The 21,347-nt window shown below is 42.8% G+C and overlaps 1 protein-coding gene across 4 annotated transcripts in view; it reads right to left on the reverse strand.

The window, feature by feature from the left end:
- CIT (citron rho-interacting serine/threonine kinase) overlaps nt 1-21,347 on the reverse strand; it is a 93,681-nt gene that overhangs the window by 42,743 nt on the left and 29,591 nt on the right. For all 4 annotated transcript variants that reach the window (XM_074972816.1, XM_074972815.1, XM_074972814.1 and 1 more), the window contains 8 exons: nt 20,435-20,578; nt 18,793-18,912; nt 15,148-15,318; nt 14,820-14,873; nt 14,234-14,287; nt 12,597-12,737; nt 12,087-12,212; nt 7,725-7,820 (listed from right to left, as the gene is read on the reverse strand). In XM_074972816.1, the coding sequence (XP_074828917.1) occupies nt 7,725-7,820; nt 12,087-12,212; nt 12,597-12,737; nt 14,234-14,287; nt 14,820-14,873; nt 15,148-15,318; nt 18,793-18,912; nt 20,435-20,578 (906 nt within the window). The remainder of the gene's footprint in view (nt 1-7,724; nt 7,821-12,086; nt 12,213-12,596; nt 12,738-14,233; nt 14,288-14,819; nt 14,874-15,147; nt 15,319-18,792; nt 18,913-20,434; nt 20,579-21,347) is intronic.

Genomic DNA, 21,347 nt, shown 5'->3' on the forward strand with positions numbered 1-21,347 from the left:
AGTGTAACTTACAAATGTGGATTTTTTTGATATATAACTGCACTCAAAAACAAAACAATGTAAAACTTTAGAGCCCACAAGTCCACTCAATCCTACTTCTTGTTCAGCCAAGTTTGTTTACATTTACGGGAGATAATGATGCATGCTGCTTATTTACGATGTCACCTGAAAGTGAGAACAGGCATTCGCATAGCACTTTTGCAGCCAGTGTTGCAAGGTATTTACGTGTCAGATATGATAAACATTCGTATGCCCCTTCATGCTTCTGCCACCATTCCAGAGGACATGCTTCCATGCTGATGATGCTTGTTAAAAAAACCAATGCGTTAATTAAATTTGTGACTGAACTCCTTGGGGAAGAACTGTATGTCTCCTGTTCTGTTTTACCCGCATTCTTCCATATATTTCATGTTATAGCAGTCTCGGATGATGACCCAGCACATGTTCATTTTAAGAACACTTCCACAGCAGATTTGACAAAATGCAAAGAGGGTACCAATGTGAAATTTCTAAAAATTGCTACAGCACTCGAACCAAGGTTTAAGAATCTGAAGTGCCATCCAAAATTTGAGAGGGACAAGGTGTGGAGCATACTTTCAGAAGTCTTAAAAGACCAACACTCAGATGCGGAAACTACAGAACCCGAACCACCAAAAAAGAAAATCAACCTTCTGCTGATGGCATCTGACTCAGATGATGAAAATGAACATGCGTCCATCCGCTCTGCTTTGGATCGTTATCGAGCAGAACCCGTCATCAGTATGGATGCATGTTCTCTGGAATGGTGGTTGAAGCATAAAGGGACATATGAATCTTTAGCGCATCTGGCACATAAATATCTTGCAACGCCGGCTACAACAATGCCATTTGAACGCCTTTTCTCACTTTCACATGACACTGTAAACAAGACGTGGGCAGCATTATCTCCTGCAAACTGTAACCAAACTTGTTTGTCTGAGCGATTTGCTGAAGTAGGACTGAGTGGACTTGTCGGCTCTAAAGTTTTACATTGTTTTATTTTTGAATGAAGGTTTTTTTTGTACATAATTCTACATTTGTAAGTTCAACTTTCATGATAAAGAGATTGCACTACAGTACTTCCAATAGAGGAATTGAAAAATACTATTTATTTTGTTATTTACATAGCAAATATTTGTCATAAAAAATATAAAGTATTTATTTGTATTCTGTGTTGTAATTGAAATAAATTTTTGAAAATGTAGAAAACATCCAAAAATATTTAAATAAATGGTATTCTATTAGTTTAACAGTACAATTAATTTTTTAAAATTGCTTGACAGCCCTAAACTAAATATGTAAAAGGAACGTAAGAGCTTTCATAGTACTATGAGTTTCAGTGACTACAGATCTGAATTCAAATCAGTAACGTAGCCATGAAAAACTAGGAGGACTGGACTTGATGGACTACTGTTGCAGCGATGGTTGGACTCAAAGAACCAACTGACATTTTGATCCCGTTCTAATTCTTCTGTCTTGTCACAACTCCAGTGTTTCTCAGATATCTCCTCTTGGAAGAACCACCATTTCAAACTCACTCTCCCCCTCTCCAAAACTGAATTTGTTCCTCCGTCTAGTACCTTCCCTACATCTTCCTTCCTAATCTTACTCCATTCACTAGCTCCACTGTTAACTCCACTATCTTTAGTGCCTCCCATGCTCATAATCTTCAACCTTTCTCTCTCTTCCTCTCCCAAGTCCAGATTCTCATTATAGCTTTTCCTCCCATTACTATTATTTCTGCTCCAGATACATGCTTCCCACACCTCCTAAATCCCTTCACTGGCATCCCAACTCATTTACCAAAGCCCACATAATCTTGTCCCATTTATACCTTGGCTCTCATTTCCCTCTACTGCTCCCTCCCATTCTTTGCACTCTTTCCAATCCTTTCGCCTTACCACTTCTTTGGTCTTCTTTCTAACATCCAACTCTTGGTTTCATGCCTTGAAAAGTATGCTTGTTCCAATTTGCCATGCACCCTCCACTACTCGGTGTTTTCTTTCAAGAAATTCCTCCTCTCTTTTTAACAGCATCATAGCCTCTCTCTCCGGGACAGTTGTTTAAAGTCTAATCTTGTTCAGACTAAGCTCTTTGGGCAAGTGAACAAGACTTTACATTTGTAAATGCTGTGTAAATTTATAGTGCTAATTAAATGTAATAAATCATAATGACAAAGCTCTGGTCTACACAAGGACTTTAGGTCGAATTTAGCAGCGTTAAATCGATGTAAACCTGCACCCATACACACGATGAAGCCCTTTTTTTTCTCGACTTAAAGGGCTCTTAAAATCAATTTCCTTACTCCACCCCTGACAAGTGGATTAGCGCTTAAATCGGCCTTGCCGGGACGAATTTGGGGTATTGTGGACACAATTCGACGGTATTGGCCTCCGGGAGCTATCCCAGAGTGCTCCATTGTGACCGCTCTGGACAGCACTCTCAACTCAGATAGAGTGACCACACTGGCCAGGTAGACAGGAAAAGAACCGCGAGCTTTTGAATCTCATTTCCTGTTTGGCCAGCGTGGCAAGCTGCAGGTGACCTTGCAGAGCTCATCAGCAGAGGTGACCATGCAGAGCTCATCAGCAGAGGTGACCATGATGGAGTCCCAGAATCGCAAAAGAGCTCCAGCATGGACTGAACGGGAGGTACGGGATCTGATCGCTGTATGGGGAGAGGAATCCGTGCTATCAGAACTCCGTTCCAGTTTTCGAAATGCCAAAAAGGCCTTTGTCAAAATCTCCCAGGGCATGAAGGACAGAGGCCATAACAGGGACCCGAAGCAGTGCCACGTGAAACTTAAGGAGCTGAGGCAAGCCTACCAGAAAACCAGAGAGGCAAACGGCCGCTCCGGGTCAGAGCCGCAAACATGCCGCTTCTATGATGAGCTGCATGCCATTTTAGGGGGTTCAGCCACCACTTCCCCAGCCGTGTTGTTTGACTCCTTCAATGGAGATGGAGGCAACACGGAAGCAGGTTTTGGGGACGAAGAAGAAGATGATGATGATGAGGTTGTAGATAGCTCACAGCAAGCAAGCGGAGAAACCGCTTTTCCCGACAGCCAGGAACTGTTTCTCACCCTGGACCTGGAGCCAGTACCCCCCCGAACCCACCCAAGGTTGCCTCCTGGACCCAGCAGGTGGAGAAGGAACCTCTGGTGAGTGTACCTTTTAAAATACTGTACATGGTTTAAAAGCAAGCATGTGAAAGGATTAATTTGCCCTGGCATTTGCGGCTCTCCTGGATGTACTCCCAAAGCCTTTGCAAAAGGTTTCTGGGGAGGGCAGCCTTATTGCGTCCTCCATGGTAGGACACTTTACCACTCCAGGCCAGTAACACGTACTCGGGAATCATTGTACAACAAAGCATTGCAGTGTATGTTTGCTGGCGTTCAAACAACATCCGTTCTTTATCTCTCTGTGTTATCCTCAGGAGAGTGAGATATCATTCATGGTCACCTGGTTGAAATAGGGTGCTTTTCTTCAGGGGACACTCAGAGGAGCCCGTTCCTGCTGGGCTGTTTGCCTGTGGCTAAACAGAAATGTTCCCCGCTGTTAGCCACAGGGAGGGGGGAGGGTTGAGGGGGTAGCCACGCGGTGGGGGGAGGCAAAATGTGACCTTGTAACGAAAGCACATGTGCTATGTATGTAATGTTAACAGCAAGGTTTACCCTGAAAGAGTGTAGCTACTGTTTTATAAAATGTGTCTTTTTAAATACCGCTGTCCCTTTTCTTTTCTCCACCAGCTGCATGTGTTTCAATGATCACAGGATCTTCTCCTTCCCAGAGGCTAGTGAAGATTAGAAAGAAAAAAAACACACTCGTGATGAAATGTTCTCTGAGCTCATGCTGTCCTCCCACACTGACAGAGCACAGATGAATGCGTGGAGGCAAATAATGTCACAGTGCAGGAAAGCACAAAATGACCAGGAGGAGAGGTGGCGGGCTGAAGAGAGTAAGTGGCGGGCTGAGGAGAGGGCTGAAGCTCAAATGTGGCGGCAGCGTGATGAGAGGAGGCAGGATTCAATGCTGAGGCTGCTGGAGGATCAAACCAGTATGCTCCAGTGTATGGTTGAGCTGCAGCAAAGGCAGCTGGAGCACAGACTGCCACTACAGCCCCTGTGTAACTAACCGCCCTCCTCACAAAGTTGCATAGCCTCCACCCAGACGCCCAAGAACGCGGTGGGGGGGCCTCCGGCCAACCAGCCACTCCGCCACAGAGGATTGACCAAAAAAAAGAAGGCTGTCATTCAATAAATTTTAAAGTTGTAAACTTTTAAAGTGCTGTGTGGCATTTTCCTTCCCTCCTCCACCACCCCTCCTGGGCTACCTTGGTAGTCATCCCCCTATTTGTGTGATGAATGAATAAAGAATGCATGAATGTGAAGCAACAATGACTTTATTGCCTCTGCAAGCGGTGATCGAAGGGAGGAGGGGAGGGTGGTTAGCTTACAGGGAAGTAGAGTGAACCAAGGGGGGGGGGGGTTCCATCAAGGAGAAACAAACAGAACTTTCACACTGTAGCCTGTCCAGTCATGAAACTGGTTTTCAAAGCTTCTCTGATGTGTACCGTGCCCTCCTGTGCTCTTCTAACCGCCCTGGTGTCTGGCTGCGCGTAACCAGCAGCCAGGCGATTTGCCTCAACCTCCCACCCCGCCATAAACGTCTCCCCCTTACTCTCACAGATATTGTGGAGCGCACAGCAAGCAGTAATAACAGTGGGAATATTGGTTTCGCTGAGGTCTAAGCGAGTCAATAAACTGCGCCAGCGCGCCTTTAAACATCCAAATGCACATTCTACCACCATTCTGCACTTGCTCAGCCTGTAGTTGAACAGCTCCTGACTGCTGTCCAGGCTGCCTGTGTACGGCTTCATGAGCCATGGCATTAAGGGGTAGGCTGGGTCCCCAAGGATACATATAGGCATTTCAACATCCCCAACAGTTATTTTCTGGTCTGGGAATAAAGTCCCTTCCTGCAGCTTTTGAAACAGACCAGAGTTCCTGAAGATGCGAGCGTCATGTACCTTTTCCAGCCATCCCACGTTGATGTTGGTGAAACGTCCCTTGTGATCCACCAGAGCTTGCAGCACTATTGAAAAGAACCCTTTGCGGTTTATGTACTCGCCGGCTTGGTGCTCCGGTGCCAAGATAGGGTTATGGGTTCCGTCTATGGCCCCACCACAGTTAGGGAATCCCATTGCAGCAAAGCCATCCACTATGACCTGCACATTTCCCAGGGTCACTATCCTTGATATCAGCAGATCCTTGATTGCGTGGGCTACTTGCATCACAGCAGCCCGCACAGTAGTTTTGCCAACTCCAAATTGATTCCCAACTGACCGGTAGCTGTCTGGCGTTGCAAGCTTCCACAGGGCTATCGCCACTCGCTTCTCAACTGTGAGGGCTGTTCTCATCTTGGTATTCATGCGCTTCAGGGCAGGGGAAAGCGAGTCACAAAGTTCCATGAAAGTGCCCTTACGCATGCGAAAGTTTCGCAGCCACTGGGAATCATCCCAGACCTGCAACACTATGCGGTCCCACCAGTCTGTGCTTGTTTCCCGAGCCCAGAATCGGCGTTCCACAGCATGAACCTGCCCCATTAGCACCATGATGCATGCATTGGCAGGGCCCATGCTTTCAGAGAAATCTGTGTCCATGTCCTGATCACTCACGTGACCGCGCTGACGTCGCCTCCTCGCCCGGTATCACTCTGCCAGGTTCTGGTGCTGCATATACTGCTGGATAATGCGTGTGGTGTTTAATGTGCTCCTAATTGCCTAAGTGAGCTGAGCGGCCTCCATGCTTGCCTTGGTATGGCGTCCGCACAGAAAAAAGGCGCGGAACGATTGTCTGCCGTTGCTTTGACGGAGGGAGGGGCAACTGACGACATGGCTTACAGGGTTGGCTTACAGGGAATTAAAATCAACAAAGGGGGTGGCTTTACATCAAGGAGTATTTCAGGCAGGACTTCACGGAGGGTTCCAATAAGAAATGGTGCACCTAAGTAATTGTTCTTATTGGAACAAGCAGGTTGGTCTGGCCTCTGATTGATACATGGCTAGATTTACCTCGCTGCACCTTCTCTGTGAGTGACTGCAGTGTGACCTAGAAGAATGAGTCCCCTAGATGGGGGAGAGGGAGAAGCAAATGAGTACAAAACAAATCTGGTCTATTTCTTGTTTTGATCCACTCCATCTATCTTTTACATCTTTGGCTGGCAGTAGATGGTGCAGAAGGACTGCAAGCCATCCACATCTCATGGCTGCTTGGCAGAAGATGGTGCAGTAGGACTGCTAGCCATCGTCATCTCTTGCCTGCCTGGCAGAAGATGGTACAGTAGGACTGCTAGCAATCCGTATCGCCTGCCTGCTCACCATAAGATGGTTCAATAGGACTGACTGCAGGACTAAAGAGAATGACCTGGTCAAGTCACTTCTAATGTAGTCCCTGCACCCATGTCTGCCCAGGCGCCCCTGGCCGACGTGGCCAGGAGCACCTCGGACATGACAATGACGGCTACCAGTCCTACTGCACCATCTGTTGCCACAAGGCAAGGGGTTGCTGCTGCTGTGTAGCAATGCAGTACCACGTCTGCCAGCACCCAGGAGACATACGGTGACGGTTACCTGAGCAGGCTCCATGCTTGCTGTGGTATGGCATCTGCACAGGTAACTCAAGAAAAAAGGCGCGAAACGATTGTCTGCTGCTGCTTTCACAGAGGGAGGGAGGGAACAGGGGCCTGACGATATGTACCCAGAACCACCCGCAACAATGTTTTAGCCCCATCAGGCATTGGGATCTCAACCCAGAATTCCAATGGGCAGCGGAGACTGCGGGAACTGTGGGATAGCCACCCACAGTGCAACGCTCCGGAAGTCGACTCTAGCCTCGGTACTGTGGAAGCACTCCGCCGAGTTAATGCACTTAGAGCATTTTCTGTGGGGACACACACACTCGAATATATAAAAACGATCTATAAAAAAACGACTTCTATAAATTCGACCTAATTTCGTAGTGTAGACATACCCAAAGAGTGGGGAAAGATCACACTTGGAAGGCACAGAGATCCTTAAAGAATACTTTTGCTGAATGACAAACTGTAGGTTTTTTAGATAAATTCTGAAATCTATTACATAATCCTGTCTCTCTCTCTATGGTTTTCCTAATTTTAGGTGGTGTCTATAATCATGTTTTCAACTGTTTGTTATAAATCTTAAAATATCCTAGAGAAGAGAATAAAATTCAGAGTGGGTGGATCCCTGGACTCACTGGCGGATGTTACAGCTCCAAGGAGATGGAATTTCAAAAGTGCTTTTGTGTTTATTAAATGTAAAGCTTCTAGGGCTGCTCATGTTAATGCTCTTCAGATCAAAGCAAGATCATCAGAAATAATTAAAAACCTTTTTGAAAGACTGATTTCCCACAAGCACCTGTTCTAAAGGAATGGTCTGTTAACAGTTAGATTCGTCTAGCTCTCACAAAGCCTACATGGATAACGCAACCTCACACAAAAGGTGAGAGCGTGATGGGCACGGGTTAGAAAGGCAGAATTATTCAGTTTTCATTCAACTCTCAGAAGTGGTGAAGAAGGAAGCAGAGGACAAGGGATCAGAGTCCAAAACCAGCTGTTTGGGGACTATCCAGAGCCCAGTGCACCTCTAAAAGAGAGTATGAAGGTAATGAAATGAAAAGGGATATTTACTTTGATTTTTTCATCATAGAACTGCTCTTTCTGTTTCAGCTGCAATTCCAGATGCTGTGCTGACAGCTGAGCCTCACGATGCTTCTCCTCCAGCTCCTGAACACAGCAAAGATTTATGTCAGACAGATACAGAAATATAATACATGGAATTTATAAATACATATACAGGGCATGTACAAAACACTCATTCCCTCTGGTTTTAAGGCTTTCTAAAATATATCTCTGAGGCCTGGGATCTCAGCTGCATGAGATACCATTATGAAAGTACCTATCACCAGCATTAAACCTTATAAATAGACAGATAGATACATCAGTTGTCCTATTTTAGGGTTAGGTAGTATAATAAAAAGGGTAAAGAGATGTTTAAAAAAGAAGTAGATTCCACCTCCACCAAGAGCTGCCTCCTGAGCCAGTACTGCCCCTTCCAACCTGCTTCCAAAAAAAATTAAGGTATTCCCCAAAATGGAGCCAGAATGGTTTGTGATAATGAGCAGTTATGACCAGCTCATAGATGTGTGATGGGATTCTGAAACCCTAGACAAAAAAACCCCCATCATTTTGCAGTTAACTTTAAATTCCTTTGCATCAGATTGGCTGGTGAAGGTTTCAAATATATGCCTGGATATCTGATAAAAAGGGAAAGACATGTGGTGGAGTGATTTGAATACAGGACAGGGAATTCCTGAGAGTTTAGTCTCATTTCTGATAATGTCCCTCCCTCTCTTTCTAGCCTTGGGCAAATCACTTAGAACATAAGAGCAGTCATACTGGGTCAGACCAAAGGTCCATCTAACCCAGTATCCTGTCTTTCGACAGTGGCCAATGCCAGGTGCCCCAGAGGGAATGAACAGAACAGGTAATCAAGTGATCCATCCACTTAGATCTTGATTCTGCACTGAGGATCATGCAGGTAAACCTCTGGGTCAGTGTAGTTCTCAGTGCAGTGGTGCCTTAGTTTCTATGCTTCAGATTCTCCATTTGTAGACAGGGGATAATCCTTTCTGTCCTCCCTACATGGTTGTTGCCAGGATGGATATTTATAAATTGCTTTGAAGATGAAAAGTGCTTTATAAGTTATACATTAGGTGCAAAAAAATATTTTTATCCTCAGTGGCTCACAAGGGTGAAGGAACGTAAGTCACACAAAATACAGCCCTGAATAAGTGAAATAGCCCTGTCTCTCACAGGTAAACCAGTTTGGCAGAGGGGGGCATTTTTGTTCTTTGAAGTTGGTCTTTAAGGTAGAGCTAGAGAGTCTCCTTTCTTGAGGCTTGCTCTCAATAGCTGAGACTTCAGAGAACGTTCTTCTCTGAACGTTTGCCATTCCAACAGTTTCTGCAGCACAGGAGGCAGATCCAGACCTGTCAAGCCCTGGAAAGTGGGTTGATTGCCACTTAGCCAAGCTCCAGTTTTGTGATCCCTCCAGGTCTCCTGCCTGCCTTCCTATCTACACAGCACAGGACAATTCCCTGACATTTCTCTAGTTGACACACACGCATTTTCTATCCCCTGATCTTCCCTTTCGCTTATCTCAGGAAACCACTTTGGGAGCACACAAAGGTTCCTTTGATCCAGTCACAGCATCAACCCTCCACCACACGGGCTACAAAAATGGAATGAAAGCCTGCCAAAAAGCAGTCATCTAGAAGGAGTTTGCAGCATTTCGTACCCTGGAAGGGGCACTATTGTTTTCTTCAGTTGGAAAATGGCTTCTAGTACCAAGAAGCCAATTCAGCTTTCACATGGGCCCACACAGTATAGATCCAAATAGTGAATTACACAACCAGGTCAGCAGCAGCTTCAGAGTTACCACCACATGGCTGCTCATGCTAGAGTAGAAGCTCTGCCAACTCCTGAAGTGGCCCTCTGCAGTGTGGACATAGAAATGTAGTCTCTTATTTCAGATAATCTTCTCCAGCAATTCATATTCAGCTCCCCCCACCCAACCCCTGCCTTTTATTCACTATAGCCACTGAGAACAGCCATCTATACTCCCAAGCAGCAAAGAATAAAATGCCCTTTATTTTTTATGATTCAGAACTTGGCATTTCCTTCCTGTGGCTCTCTTCATCTATAGACAGGCCAGCAGGGCTCATCAAGTACAACTGGAAGAGTTCATTCCTTCACAGAAAGACATCATCCATTTCTTCTGAAGGCTCACCACCTGACTCCCTTCCTCTCTTCCCTCAAAAACTAGCAGAAACAGAGGCCATACCTGTTCCTACATCTCCACCCATCCTCTTCTCCCCATCACTACCAAGAACAGTTCATCAGAGTCCCTGTAAAAAATGCCCAACACCAGCTGCTTCATGGGATTAAAGGAGTCTTCAGACAGAGGAATGTATATCTGACTCAGCCCACCACCCCATATACTCTGCCACTGTATCAGAAATCACAGAAAAGGTCCTCTCCGCTACAGGGACACGCCAACAGAACAAAAGTCCAAATCTGACCCATCTTCAGACTTTTGCCAGTTGTCTGGTCACCAGGAGAAAAATAAAGCCATTTATGGTTAAAGAAAAAAAAAAAAGAAAAAAATCCACTTCCTCAGAAAAGTCCAGATCTCACCAAACTGTAGAGCAAAAACGCTAGATACCATAAAAAGAAACCTAACTGCAATCAGAAAAAGACAACTTCATTTTCTCTTTTGCCCTCCAAAGAGGGCTAATTCTCCGAGTCAGAACTGGCGGGACCTAAGGAAGAGACCCCTGAAGCCCCAGACCTGCGTGTCTTAGTGTTATATAAGGGCATTATGGTCCCCAACATTCTATGTAAACTTGGAGAAAACTGCAGCTCCAAAACAAGGCCCCTGGAACAGTGAAATGATATGTACCCATGCAAGCAGCGGTCTTTCACTTATCACGCCCCGATACTGAAAGACAGAACAATGCCAAGGGACTTCTTCTACCTTCTTTATGGTGCCTCAAGGGTTCTGATCTTGAAATCTATTTATGCAGCTATTTCTCAGAACAATTATGGATCACCTATCAACCTCAGGTAAGGCTATTTATACATTCCCATTGGGCCTTCACACAGGGTATGTCTCCGGTTCTCCTACAGTCAGGACTACGACCACCTGTCCAAGGGTGTTTAACATGTTAGTTTTCCTGGTAGTAACCCCAAGAGAAAAAGTGTAGGGGAGGGGCAGAGAATCCATATCTATCCCTTTTCTATATTACAGGCTCATCAGACCTCCATTCAAGCTAAAAGCATGAAACACCACCAAATATGTGACCTTTTTCCTTCAACACCACATTTTTAATTAGCCCTCCTTCAGAGTAGCACTGCTGTTATAAACTTACGGCTGGAACGATAAACTTAGCTATTAAGGGGAGGCTAAATATGTGCTATCCTGATCTCTCTTCTTCAAAAATGAGTCAGGGTTGCTATTCCACCCCTCCTTTGGTAGGGGATCATTTTTAATTTTCAATATATCTTTTGGGTCTCCTTCAGGCACTGTAGAAAGGTAATTTAATGAAAGATAGATAATTGATACACATATCTTTCCTGGTAGTTGAGTTTAACATAGATTTTGTCTCTGGAAGCAGTCTCACTGGGGGGTGGGAAGTGTTCAAGGGCACAGTAAACCAGTTCCCTGTGACTGACAGGTCTGGGTCCTACATCCTATGCTTCAGAAGGAAACCCACTGTTTGAATGGGTATTTGTAGAAGAGAACTCATCAGAGCAGCACACATTTATTTATCTGCCTCATCACAAGACAATGGCTTCTTCCCCCAGGGAGGTATAAGTACCAGCAGTACCCTCTGTTTGGTTCACTTAAGTCTTTTTGGTTAATTTAGTCTAAACAGATCTAACAATGAGAAAAACAAGAAATTGCCAACTATAGTGGGGAAGGTATGTGGGTGAGAATGGATCTCTGACAAAAATTTAAGAGAAAAACAGTTTTGATGATTAATTTTGTTCTTCTGCAAAATGTAAGCATTTGGGATAGATTAGATGTCAGACTAAATTGCAAGGGAGTTCAAAGTTAAATACTGAAGATGTCATTGTTACACAACCCAGCACTGACCATTAAGAAGGTTATGCTTTTGAAATAGACATTAGGAAATGAATTGCATACTAGTGAGTTAATACAACTGAGTTGGAAAATTTCCTATTGGGGCAACTGGGATTTTTAAAAAGTCATTTGGTAAGAGATCATAGATGCTTCGGACTTAGTTTATAACTAACACTGCAGGCAGCAGAATTTGTGCACTGAGTTATTTCCAACATAAAATTTATATAACATCCAATTCCCTTATTCAACAACCCCCACCCAATTTTATGTAGTTCTATGTCCTTTCTTCCCACTCCACTGTGGCATACTCTTTCCCTTTATCTTTCATTTTCATCCCTGCTCACCAAAATTTTGTCTGCCATCTGTTGAATCTGCTGAGATTTAGTCTGAATATCTTCCTTTAGTCGGTTTTCTCTGCGTTCCACAGTCTCTAATCTCTTCACTTGATTCTCCAGAGAATGGCGCCGTTCCTGCAGAGCAATTATGAACTGCCATTTAAACTAAACAAGTTTTGATGATCAAACAGCAGTAAGCAGGCACTAGGAAAAGTCAGCTGAAGCCATCAGTATGTGGTCCTCTTCTACATCCAAAATCATCCCCACTCCCAAAGACTTACCCTAGTCACATGTTCACGTTGAATCCAGATGAAAAACAACACCGACAAGCCTCCCAGTAAGTATTCTTCAGAGAAATACATTTATAAAAGAATGAATAATCATCTGCTATTTTCTAATCTCTCTCCTCTGACAAGCTGTTACAGGGATCCTGGCCATTCAGTGTTCCACAAGTAATAGTTTCTAAGCCCAGTTACATCCTATTGACTAGTCCAGCGCAGCCAGAAATTCTCTGCTCACCTCTGCTTCAAGCAGTTTCTTTTTCATGCCTTCATTAGAGTCTTCCCGATTCTGCAATTTCTCCAACTCTTTCTCTGCTCTCTCCTTTGCCTGACGGATATTCTGAAGAAGTTCAGTTGCCTCAGAGCTGGCTTTCACAGCCTAAACCAAGAGGGGGAAAAAATATCAGTAAATGTTAGTACAAAGTCACACACACAAAAAGTCTTCATAGTAACAGATGCAAGTACAGTATGATGGCAACCTCAGATGTTCAGCATTCTGAATAAAACATTTATAAAAGCCTGGCCTGGCAGCCTAGAATTAGCACAACATCCAACCGTGTGAAGGAATATTTCATTTAGTCTCCTGAGGGCTGTAATACTTTGGTCTAATTCTGGTTGACGTCTAGTGTTAGGCTGGCTGGTTGGTGTTTAGTGGCCCGTGATGGTGGTCAGACTAGATGATATGGTAGTCCCTTCTGGCCTTAAACTCTATGAATCCAAGTTCAAACCTCTACTCCAAACTTCACTTCTGCTGTTGCAAATGTTGGAAAAAGTACAAGGGAAGGAGAACTACAGGTCTGTCTTGTTGTACCAGTAGCTTCTACTGCTCTACTTGCACTGGAGTTCAAGCCTAGTCCACAAACTCAGCCTAATCCCTTGAGACAAGATTTATAGATATATTTCTGTACAAGTGTTGAGAGAACATTGTGTTGAGCCACATCAATTCTTGGAAAGAATGAAAGAGTAATGGTGAAAACTGGTGGCCTGCTTGAAGGACTGAGATGAAAGTGACACCCTCATGCTGTTTTGACCTCAAAAGGGTGTTCACACTACAGAGTCATTATCCTTAAGGAAGCCCCATTTCTGGAAAGCCAAAACAGCCAGCAGACTAGTTGCGTGGAGGGGTTTGAGATGCTTGCAGGCGGATATGAAGCGGCTAGCTCTCTCCTCTCCCCAAAAAGAACCACCATTAGCAATGTATTAGCTGGTATATTGTTTTCTCACATGTAGCCCTTTTGGGTGCACTGGAATTTCAGTGCCCATTAAAGTGAGACTGATAGCACTGATTGCGGCAAGGTAGGTACTGTGTATACTTCCTCCAGATGCTAATGTATCCTAATCCTGTCATGAACCCTTATCATAGAATCGTAGGGCTGGAAGGGGCCTCAATGGGTCAGTCTAGTCCAGTCCCCTGCATTCTACTGTTTGACCTATCGACAGAGTAGAGATTGCTAATTGAGAAGTGATTTTATGATTAATATCAAAGTATGCTGGGAGAATAAGCCAAGACCAAAATACATTTCACTAGAACTAGCAAGACATGAACCCAGGTCTCCAGAAATAAAAGGTTAGGATAGTGTGTTAGATGCTGTACGCCCATGTTGGCCTTTTAAATTAGAATTTCTATGCACTATTCCTGTTGTGACTCAACTTCATTTGTAAAAATAAACACTGTTAACACATTTCAAGGGCAGAAAGCATATTGAGAATTCTGATTTCAGATACCAGCTCCCACCCCCACTTTCTCCCTCTGACATCCCCTCTTGCTGTGACTAATTCTATTTTTGACTACGAAACACAGTGCACATCTCCCCTGCATTAGGGTTTTACTGGAAAGCCTTGTGAAAAATTCACCAACCCCATCCCTGACTTTACCTTTGCCAGCTTGTCCTGCAGTTCCTGGATTTTGGTTTGCTGCTCTGTATTGATCTACAGTTAAACGCAAGGGAGAAAAAATGAATGCCCACCGTACTTGTGATTTATTTATTTTAGTCTTGCTTCCCAGAATCTTTGTTTCTCCCTATAATTCCAACCTGCCAAATGATCCAATGCATTCCTGCTCCTGATTTCCTCTCGACCATTTGCCATATTTCTGTCACTAAATAAATCACTTTGACACAGCATGCAGAACTAAATAAATTTATTTTTCAGAATAATCGTATTTTCTACGTGCCATTCTTCATTCATAATGATACATACAGGGTTTTTCTTTTAACTCACCTCCAGCACAGATTGCACATAATAGCTTTGTCTTGGCATAGCTACTCTATAAGTTCAGTTGACAACAGACTGACCAAGCCCAGCTTTAAATCAAATCACACAGAACAGTCAGTCCCACAAAGAAAGAGGATGGAAGTCTGTTCATGCCACTGACTATCCATGGATGTTCTGGGTTTCTGACAGTGATAATATACGTGGACAGAATCAGGCAGTAAACTCCACTGACACTAAGGAAGCATACCTTCTCCAGTTTGGAATACAGCTCTCCTACTTCAGTTTTCCCATGGTCTTTAGCCTGTAATTTAAAAATATAAAATGTATAATTCTGAAGAAAAGTTTTAGGATCTTGGACTTCACCCAGAATCATAACCTCAGGCAGTTTAAATGTAAACAGCTTTACAGGGAATAAATGAAATTGTTCCAACTATACTCGTAATACAAAATGGCTTCCAACTGCACAACCCATACCAAGTTTCCAAGGACTTGAATGCAACTCATTTATAAATCCCAGCCAACACACACTAGAAACTAGGAGTGTAACAACACCTCTCCCAGGGAGCCTTCACTACCTTCTGTAGTTTGTTGTGACATTCAGTAGCTTTACGTTTGAATTCTTCAGCTGCCAATCGTGACTCTCTCAACTCCGATTCATAGAGATCACTACGTCTACGAGCTGAAATAAGATCCTCTTCTAACTGATTCATCATCAACCTCATCTCTTCCACCTGGGCTTGATACTCCTGTGCAAGGAAAAGGGATGTTACATTTTGGAAAGCAAAGAGGAAAGACAGAGAGTGGCAAACAGTACGATAGTACCTATATGGAATAGGCAGAAAGCAGACAAAGTATGTAACGAGAGGACAAAAACGTAAAATAAGAGGGTGAGAGCCAGGCAGAATACAATAGCCATTCCTTTCTGGCTTGTGTCTTTCATGACAAAGAGCCAATAAGTCATTTCCAAGCCATTACCTCAGAGAAGATATGAAATGTAACCAAAAAAACTATTTTGAGGGGATTCCACTGCAGAAACACATCCATAGTTTTTGAAACAAATGGTAAAGTACTTACATGTTATTTCTCTCCCTGAAGGTTAGTGGTCTATATAGACATATGCTTCTGAGTTTTGTGCCTCTGTCAAACACCCAGATATATTCTCTCCGAGTTATTCAGCCTGACAACATGAGAATTACTACAAACCTGGGTGGTCGGGGTGGGTGAAAAGGAGAAAAAAAAAATATGTGTTGTGGCCTCCAACCATCAGTTTACTGGTTTCTTTTGATAGCTCAGGAAATAAACATATTAACCCTAAAGTAAAGTCCTCTATCATTCTTGATGGGAGTAGCGGTAATCTAGTATAAAATGCTACCTTTGGAGGATAACCCTCGAGGAGTCACATTTTCCCCCCGAAAGGCCAATATTCTATGTAGTTCACGCCTCCATTAAACTACAATAAAGGATTTGGAATAAAAATTCTGGAAAAGTGCAACGCCTAAAAATCAAAGAACAAAAAGAACATTTGGACTGATTGTTCCAATTAGGCAAGAATCCAAGATGAGAAGTGGTGTAGATAGATCCTGAGGTGACCAATGAAGTCTTCAGTAGAGGCATTGATTGTTATTACATAGTAAGCATTTGTATAGTCCTTTAAATATACAAGGGCTTACAAGAAAACAAATATTGTCTCTTTCCTAAAGAGCTTGTTTTTATATCTATGTATCTATCTGGTGGGTGGGGAGCATGCACACCCAGGAGTATGCTAGGCAAGTACACAACACAGACAAAGGAATGGGAGAAAGGACATAACAGATCTTGCTTTCCATGTTATTTTCTTAGAGTCTATATACACATATTATTAGTCATTTCTCCCTACCAAACCTTGCCCATTCACCCACTGCTTTTACTTTCTCCTGTGTTCAAATTCATATTTATCAGTTAATTCTCTGCTCTCTCCACTTCCTGCCACATATGGCTGGAGGTTGCCACTAGCAGCCATCTGCCTTAGAGTGACTCTCTGGTTCATAATACCAACAGTGGACTTAGCTGGCCCATCCTCCCACCAAGTCCAACTGTTGCAGTCCAACTATTTTCTCCCTGGATGGGGCTGGAGCTTTTATACCATAGGTGATGCAAACATCCATTGATGTGAAAGGATATTTTGCACTAGTGCATTTGTGCAAAGAAAGAAGCAGAATGCTTGGAAGAAGTGTGTTCTGCTCAGAGATCACAATTTGGACCAGCACTTCCAAGAATGCTCAATTTCTAGAGCAACAATCACTTGACAAAGGAATTATAAACAAGGTCTCACATGGCATTGAGAAAGTTAATGAATTTGGGGGCAGTTAAATAAAATTTCAGTTTTTCTTGCTTCTTGATACTATCCAGGCTGCATCTTTAAGCACATCATATACTAAGGTCAGAAGAACATGTCACACAACTCAAACACACACACACACACACACACACACACAACACTTCCACTTGCACATCTTAACCTAAGGCATCCAACATTGGGCACCTGAACACAGAAAAGCTGAAGCGAAAACTAACCAGAGATTAAAAACTGTTATATAAAAATATACTATATAGTCAAATAATGTCTAGAATCCAAGTCTGAAATAATAATGCTCTCTTATACACTGTACCCAAATTGATGTTGAATTTATGACATTACCCTGAAATATCAATTCTTGAACTTTATTCTCCTTGTTGTTGGTAACTTAAATATTCCACCGCAACAGGATTCTCCCCAAGGATGGCTTTTCTTAGGGTTTTCCCCGCAGCATCTCCATCCTCTCTCTCAGACCCTAATTTCATTTTCCTGAAAGAAATGCTCCAAGCCCTCTTACTTGCCAAGACTGACCAGCTTGTATGAGTGAGCAGAAACTACACATTCTAGCACCTGAGCTTAAGATAACTCAGAGGAACCCTGTAGTAGGTTCTTTTAGACAATTTCCTCTGGTGACCTAAACAGCACCTTAACATTCTCATGAATCTTAGCCATAACCTATGTTAAAAGATATGGAGTTCAAATTGTGTTGGGATGCAAGTTTTATTAAAATTCTTATTTTTCCTCTCTGACAAATAAGTTTGTACATTTTCAAAACCTAATCATCATCCCAAAACATTCTATATATAACAAATATTTAAAACAACTCTACTAAAGCAGCAACAGCTCTCAAAGTAGCTCGCCTTAGAACACTGTCATTTTCCAAAACAACCAGCAAAACGAATACTTAAGCTGTATATATGGTTCTGCCACAGCCTGAGGGTTTTATCTGCACTTCATTAAATTTTGCATAAGGTAAGTCTCCAGACAAGAGCTATTACCAAGGGTTCTGTGCATACAGGTCTCACACACAAAAACATTAGTCAGTTAATATTTGTAAAGTGCTTTAAAGATGAAAAGCAGTAGATGATTGTCAACTATTGTTTGAACTCCACAGAAATTTCAATTTCTTTTTTCTCAATATAATGTGTTTCCATTACACCATAGAATATAATGGGTTCTGTGTGGTAGACTATTTTTAATCTTAAAATTACCCAACATTATTTGTTGTATTTTTCATTTAAGCTCTCTCTCTCCACCCCCAGTAAAACAAAGTTCACACTTTTCTGAAGGAAAAAAATTATCTGAACAAACATCTTCTCTTCAAAAAAATCTAAGTTAGAAAAAGAACAGTTCAGCGACATAGGCAGTATTTTGAAAAACAGCCACATTCAAAGCTGAGTAGACATTGAAATGGTTAAAGTAAAACAAGATATGGGTTAATGTGGTTTCCCCCCAATTCACAATTCCCATGTGAGGATTCATGAGCTCTAGTTGAGAGCAATATTAACCCTTGCTAACTTGTGTAACGTGATTGCTTAAAATGGATTTTTCCAACATGTCAGTTTCACAAAATATTGCAACTCTCTTCTAATTTGTTTTTTTAGGCAAAGATTTCATTTGACCAGCTTGATGGACTGCAAAAAAATGTAGGAAGGCTCGAGACCATGCATGTTTGAAAACAGACACATGTCCAAGTTTGTTCTTAGTTACTTTAAGAAACTCTTCCCTCCTGCCGCCCCCCGACACACACACACACACACACACACACACACACACGCAGCCTTGGCATCCCACCAATATGAAAACACATTCCTGGCATTAGAACCGGGTAATACAAGCAGTGAGTTCTACTGTCAGCTATTCTGCTCCCAAGAAGCAGTGGTACCTGTTCTTTGATCTCCTGCAGTTTTCGGCTCTGCTCTCTGATATCATGAAGAAGCTGTAGCGCCTTGTCATCCTCCTGAGACACCTCCAACCGCGCCTGTTCCAGGCTTCGCTTTAAGCTCTGCAGAAAGCAAAATGTTCAATGCATAGACCCTTTGCACGCTCCTCTATAAGAAACATCCTCAGTCAAAGGAACACAAAGCTTCTCCTCAAATACGGTGAGACAACATAAATTAAGACACCAATTACGGAAACTTGCAAATTCACTGCTACTGAACTTCAATTTTTCCAGCTGGAGAAAAGCAATACACTTACAAATACAATCTACTGCGCAGAGATCTTAGTTCAAACCCTACTCTTGTAGACCAGGTGTGGAGTCAAAGAACACACACAGTGAGTGAGACTTCTTAGCGACATTAATTATCCATCCTTTAGCACTACTTATTCACATCTCTAGCACTAGCACTCATCTGATGCTATATTACTACCATGACTTGCTATTTTTCTCCCCATTATTGAACTCAGTTATGTCCTTTACTCTTTTTTAAACTTTAAAGAGAAAAGGGCAGACTATTGTTTCAAAGTTTGGGCAAAACCTTTGCTTACAAACTTCAAAATTAGACAAATGCTCCTGTCACCTACTTAATGTCTATATAATTTCTCATCCAGAAGGATCCAAAACTTTTTAAATGTTGTTTATACAAAAGAAAATAGTATATCCAGATGGTTCAACCCAGCTTCAGATGCACCTCCTGCTGTGCATTATTGCATTGAAAGCCCCCCATTTATCAAATAAATTCATGTTCCCCATTCTATTTAGATAAATAAAGTTACACTCTATAGGAAATGCTTCACACTCCACTGAAAAGCAGCCACTGATAGAGTGTTGTCTTGGCATGCTACATAGACGGAGTTTGGGGTTTTGGTGAGAGAGGGGAAGGAGGACAGAAAAATACCAAATCCAATGGAAAATATAAACACTATTTAAGTGGGCAGAGTGTAAACACCCTCATTGGAATTTTGCCAAGACAACAGGGCAGACATCTCTACTCCTGTGAAAATGACAAAGGATCTTAAATACATATCTTTAAGGGCCTCGTTTTTATATCCCATCTGAAAAGCAGCAGTTGCCACAGACACATTGCTATCACTACACTGGGGAACAGGAGCAGTACAAACTCAGAATGTCACATTATTGAGTCAACACCACCATATCCTGAAACACCTTTGTTGTCCTTTGAGGTTTTCCATTAGGTATTGAATAGGCCCCACCCTGCTTTCATTCTGAAGTCTACCAAGATCAGAACCCAAAAGCGGTACAGTATTGCTACTAGGACAAGAAGAGAACCAGAGTGTAGTTCCCTGTGAGCAAGACAACAGTTGTAGCTCCTTTACCATTACTACTGAATGATGTTGTAAGCACAAAGGCCAAGGAATAAAGTTTGAACAAACCCGTATCTAACAGGCCTTCAATACTCTGCAGACAATTTACTGCTCCGATTTCAATAGACAACCATTCCTCTTCCACATTATCTTCTTTCTTTATTGTATATGCACCACCGAGACCATCATGGAACAGAAAGCTAAAGACCTAAAACAGAAATTGCACCTTCAGAGGGAAAAGGACTAGGGTAAAGGCTCACACTGCATTCTGTGATGTAGGTTGCCAGGTCCTGCTCCAGGAGGGATCGCTGGGTCTCAGAGGCTTTCAGTTCCACCTCCTTTTGGCTAAGTACAGCCTCCACCTCTGACACCCTCCGGTGCAATCGCGTCATTTCCTGCTCCATCTGCAACAAACATTGAAAGGTTTAAAAGCATTGCCAAAGCTCTGTCAGTTGCTAATTTCAACAAACCACATGTGATGAATTTCAGTCTCTAAGAGACTCCTAGTTATAATTCTCCAGATGCTATTTAAATTCCAATACCATTGTCTCTGCTCCTGGGAATGCACAGTTCTTCACAAGGACAGGTAGTAAGTCTAAGTCACCCCATTCATTCAAGCTGCTTGTTCATATTCAGTCATTCTTCGAACCCCAGTTAGCAAAGAAGCCACAATCATTTTTCACTTGGTTTTGCAGAGATGGGTCACTTTAGCTTTATCCCAAATCCATGTTGGACCAGAGGATGGGTCTCCCCCATCTCTTTGCAGGAAAAAATGGTCAAATCCAGCACAATGCAGGGAGACAAATAATTGCACTCTCATAAAAGTCTCGAGCAACACTTGAGTTTTTATAGACTCCAATGAGTTCTCTTTACTCAGAAACGGCAACTGTTAAAAGATGTTCACCATAATCAATGAAATGGCAACAGTTACACAAGTAGATGCAGAAGGACTAGGAAGAGAGACTTTGTATCACTCAGAACAGAAATGCAGCAACTCTGCAACCGATGAAGAGTAAATGGCTCATGCTGGAAGAAGCAGTCATCCGTGTCATGGTGAGTAAAGGGCTATTTAAAATCCAGAGCCTCCTCTTGTTAAGTTTAACATATCTACAACAAAGGCATGGCCTAAATTCATCTTCTTCTGTACTGATCAGGAAGCCACTTCGCTGAAGG

Source organism: Natator depressus, chromosome 15 (genome assembly GCF_965152275.1).
Source record: "Natator depressus isolate rNatDep1 chromosome 15, rNatDep2.hap1, whole genome shotgun sequence".
Lineage (NCBI taxonomy): Eukaryota > Metazoa > Chordata > Testudines > Cheloniidae > Natator > Natator depressus.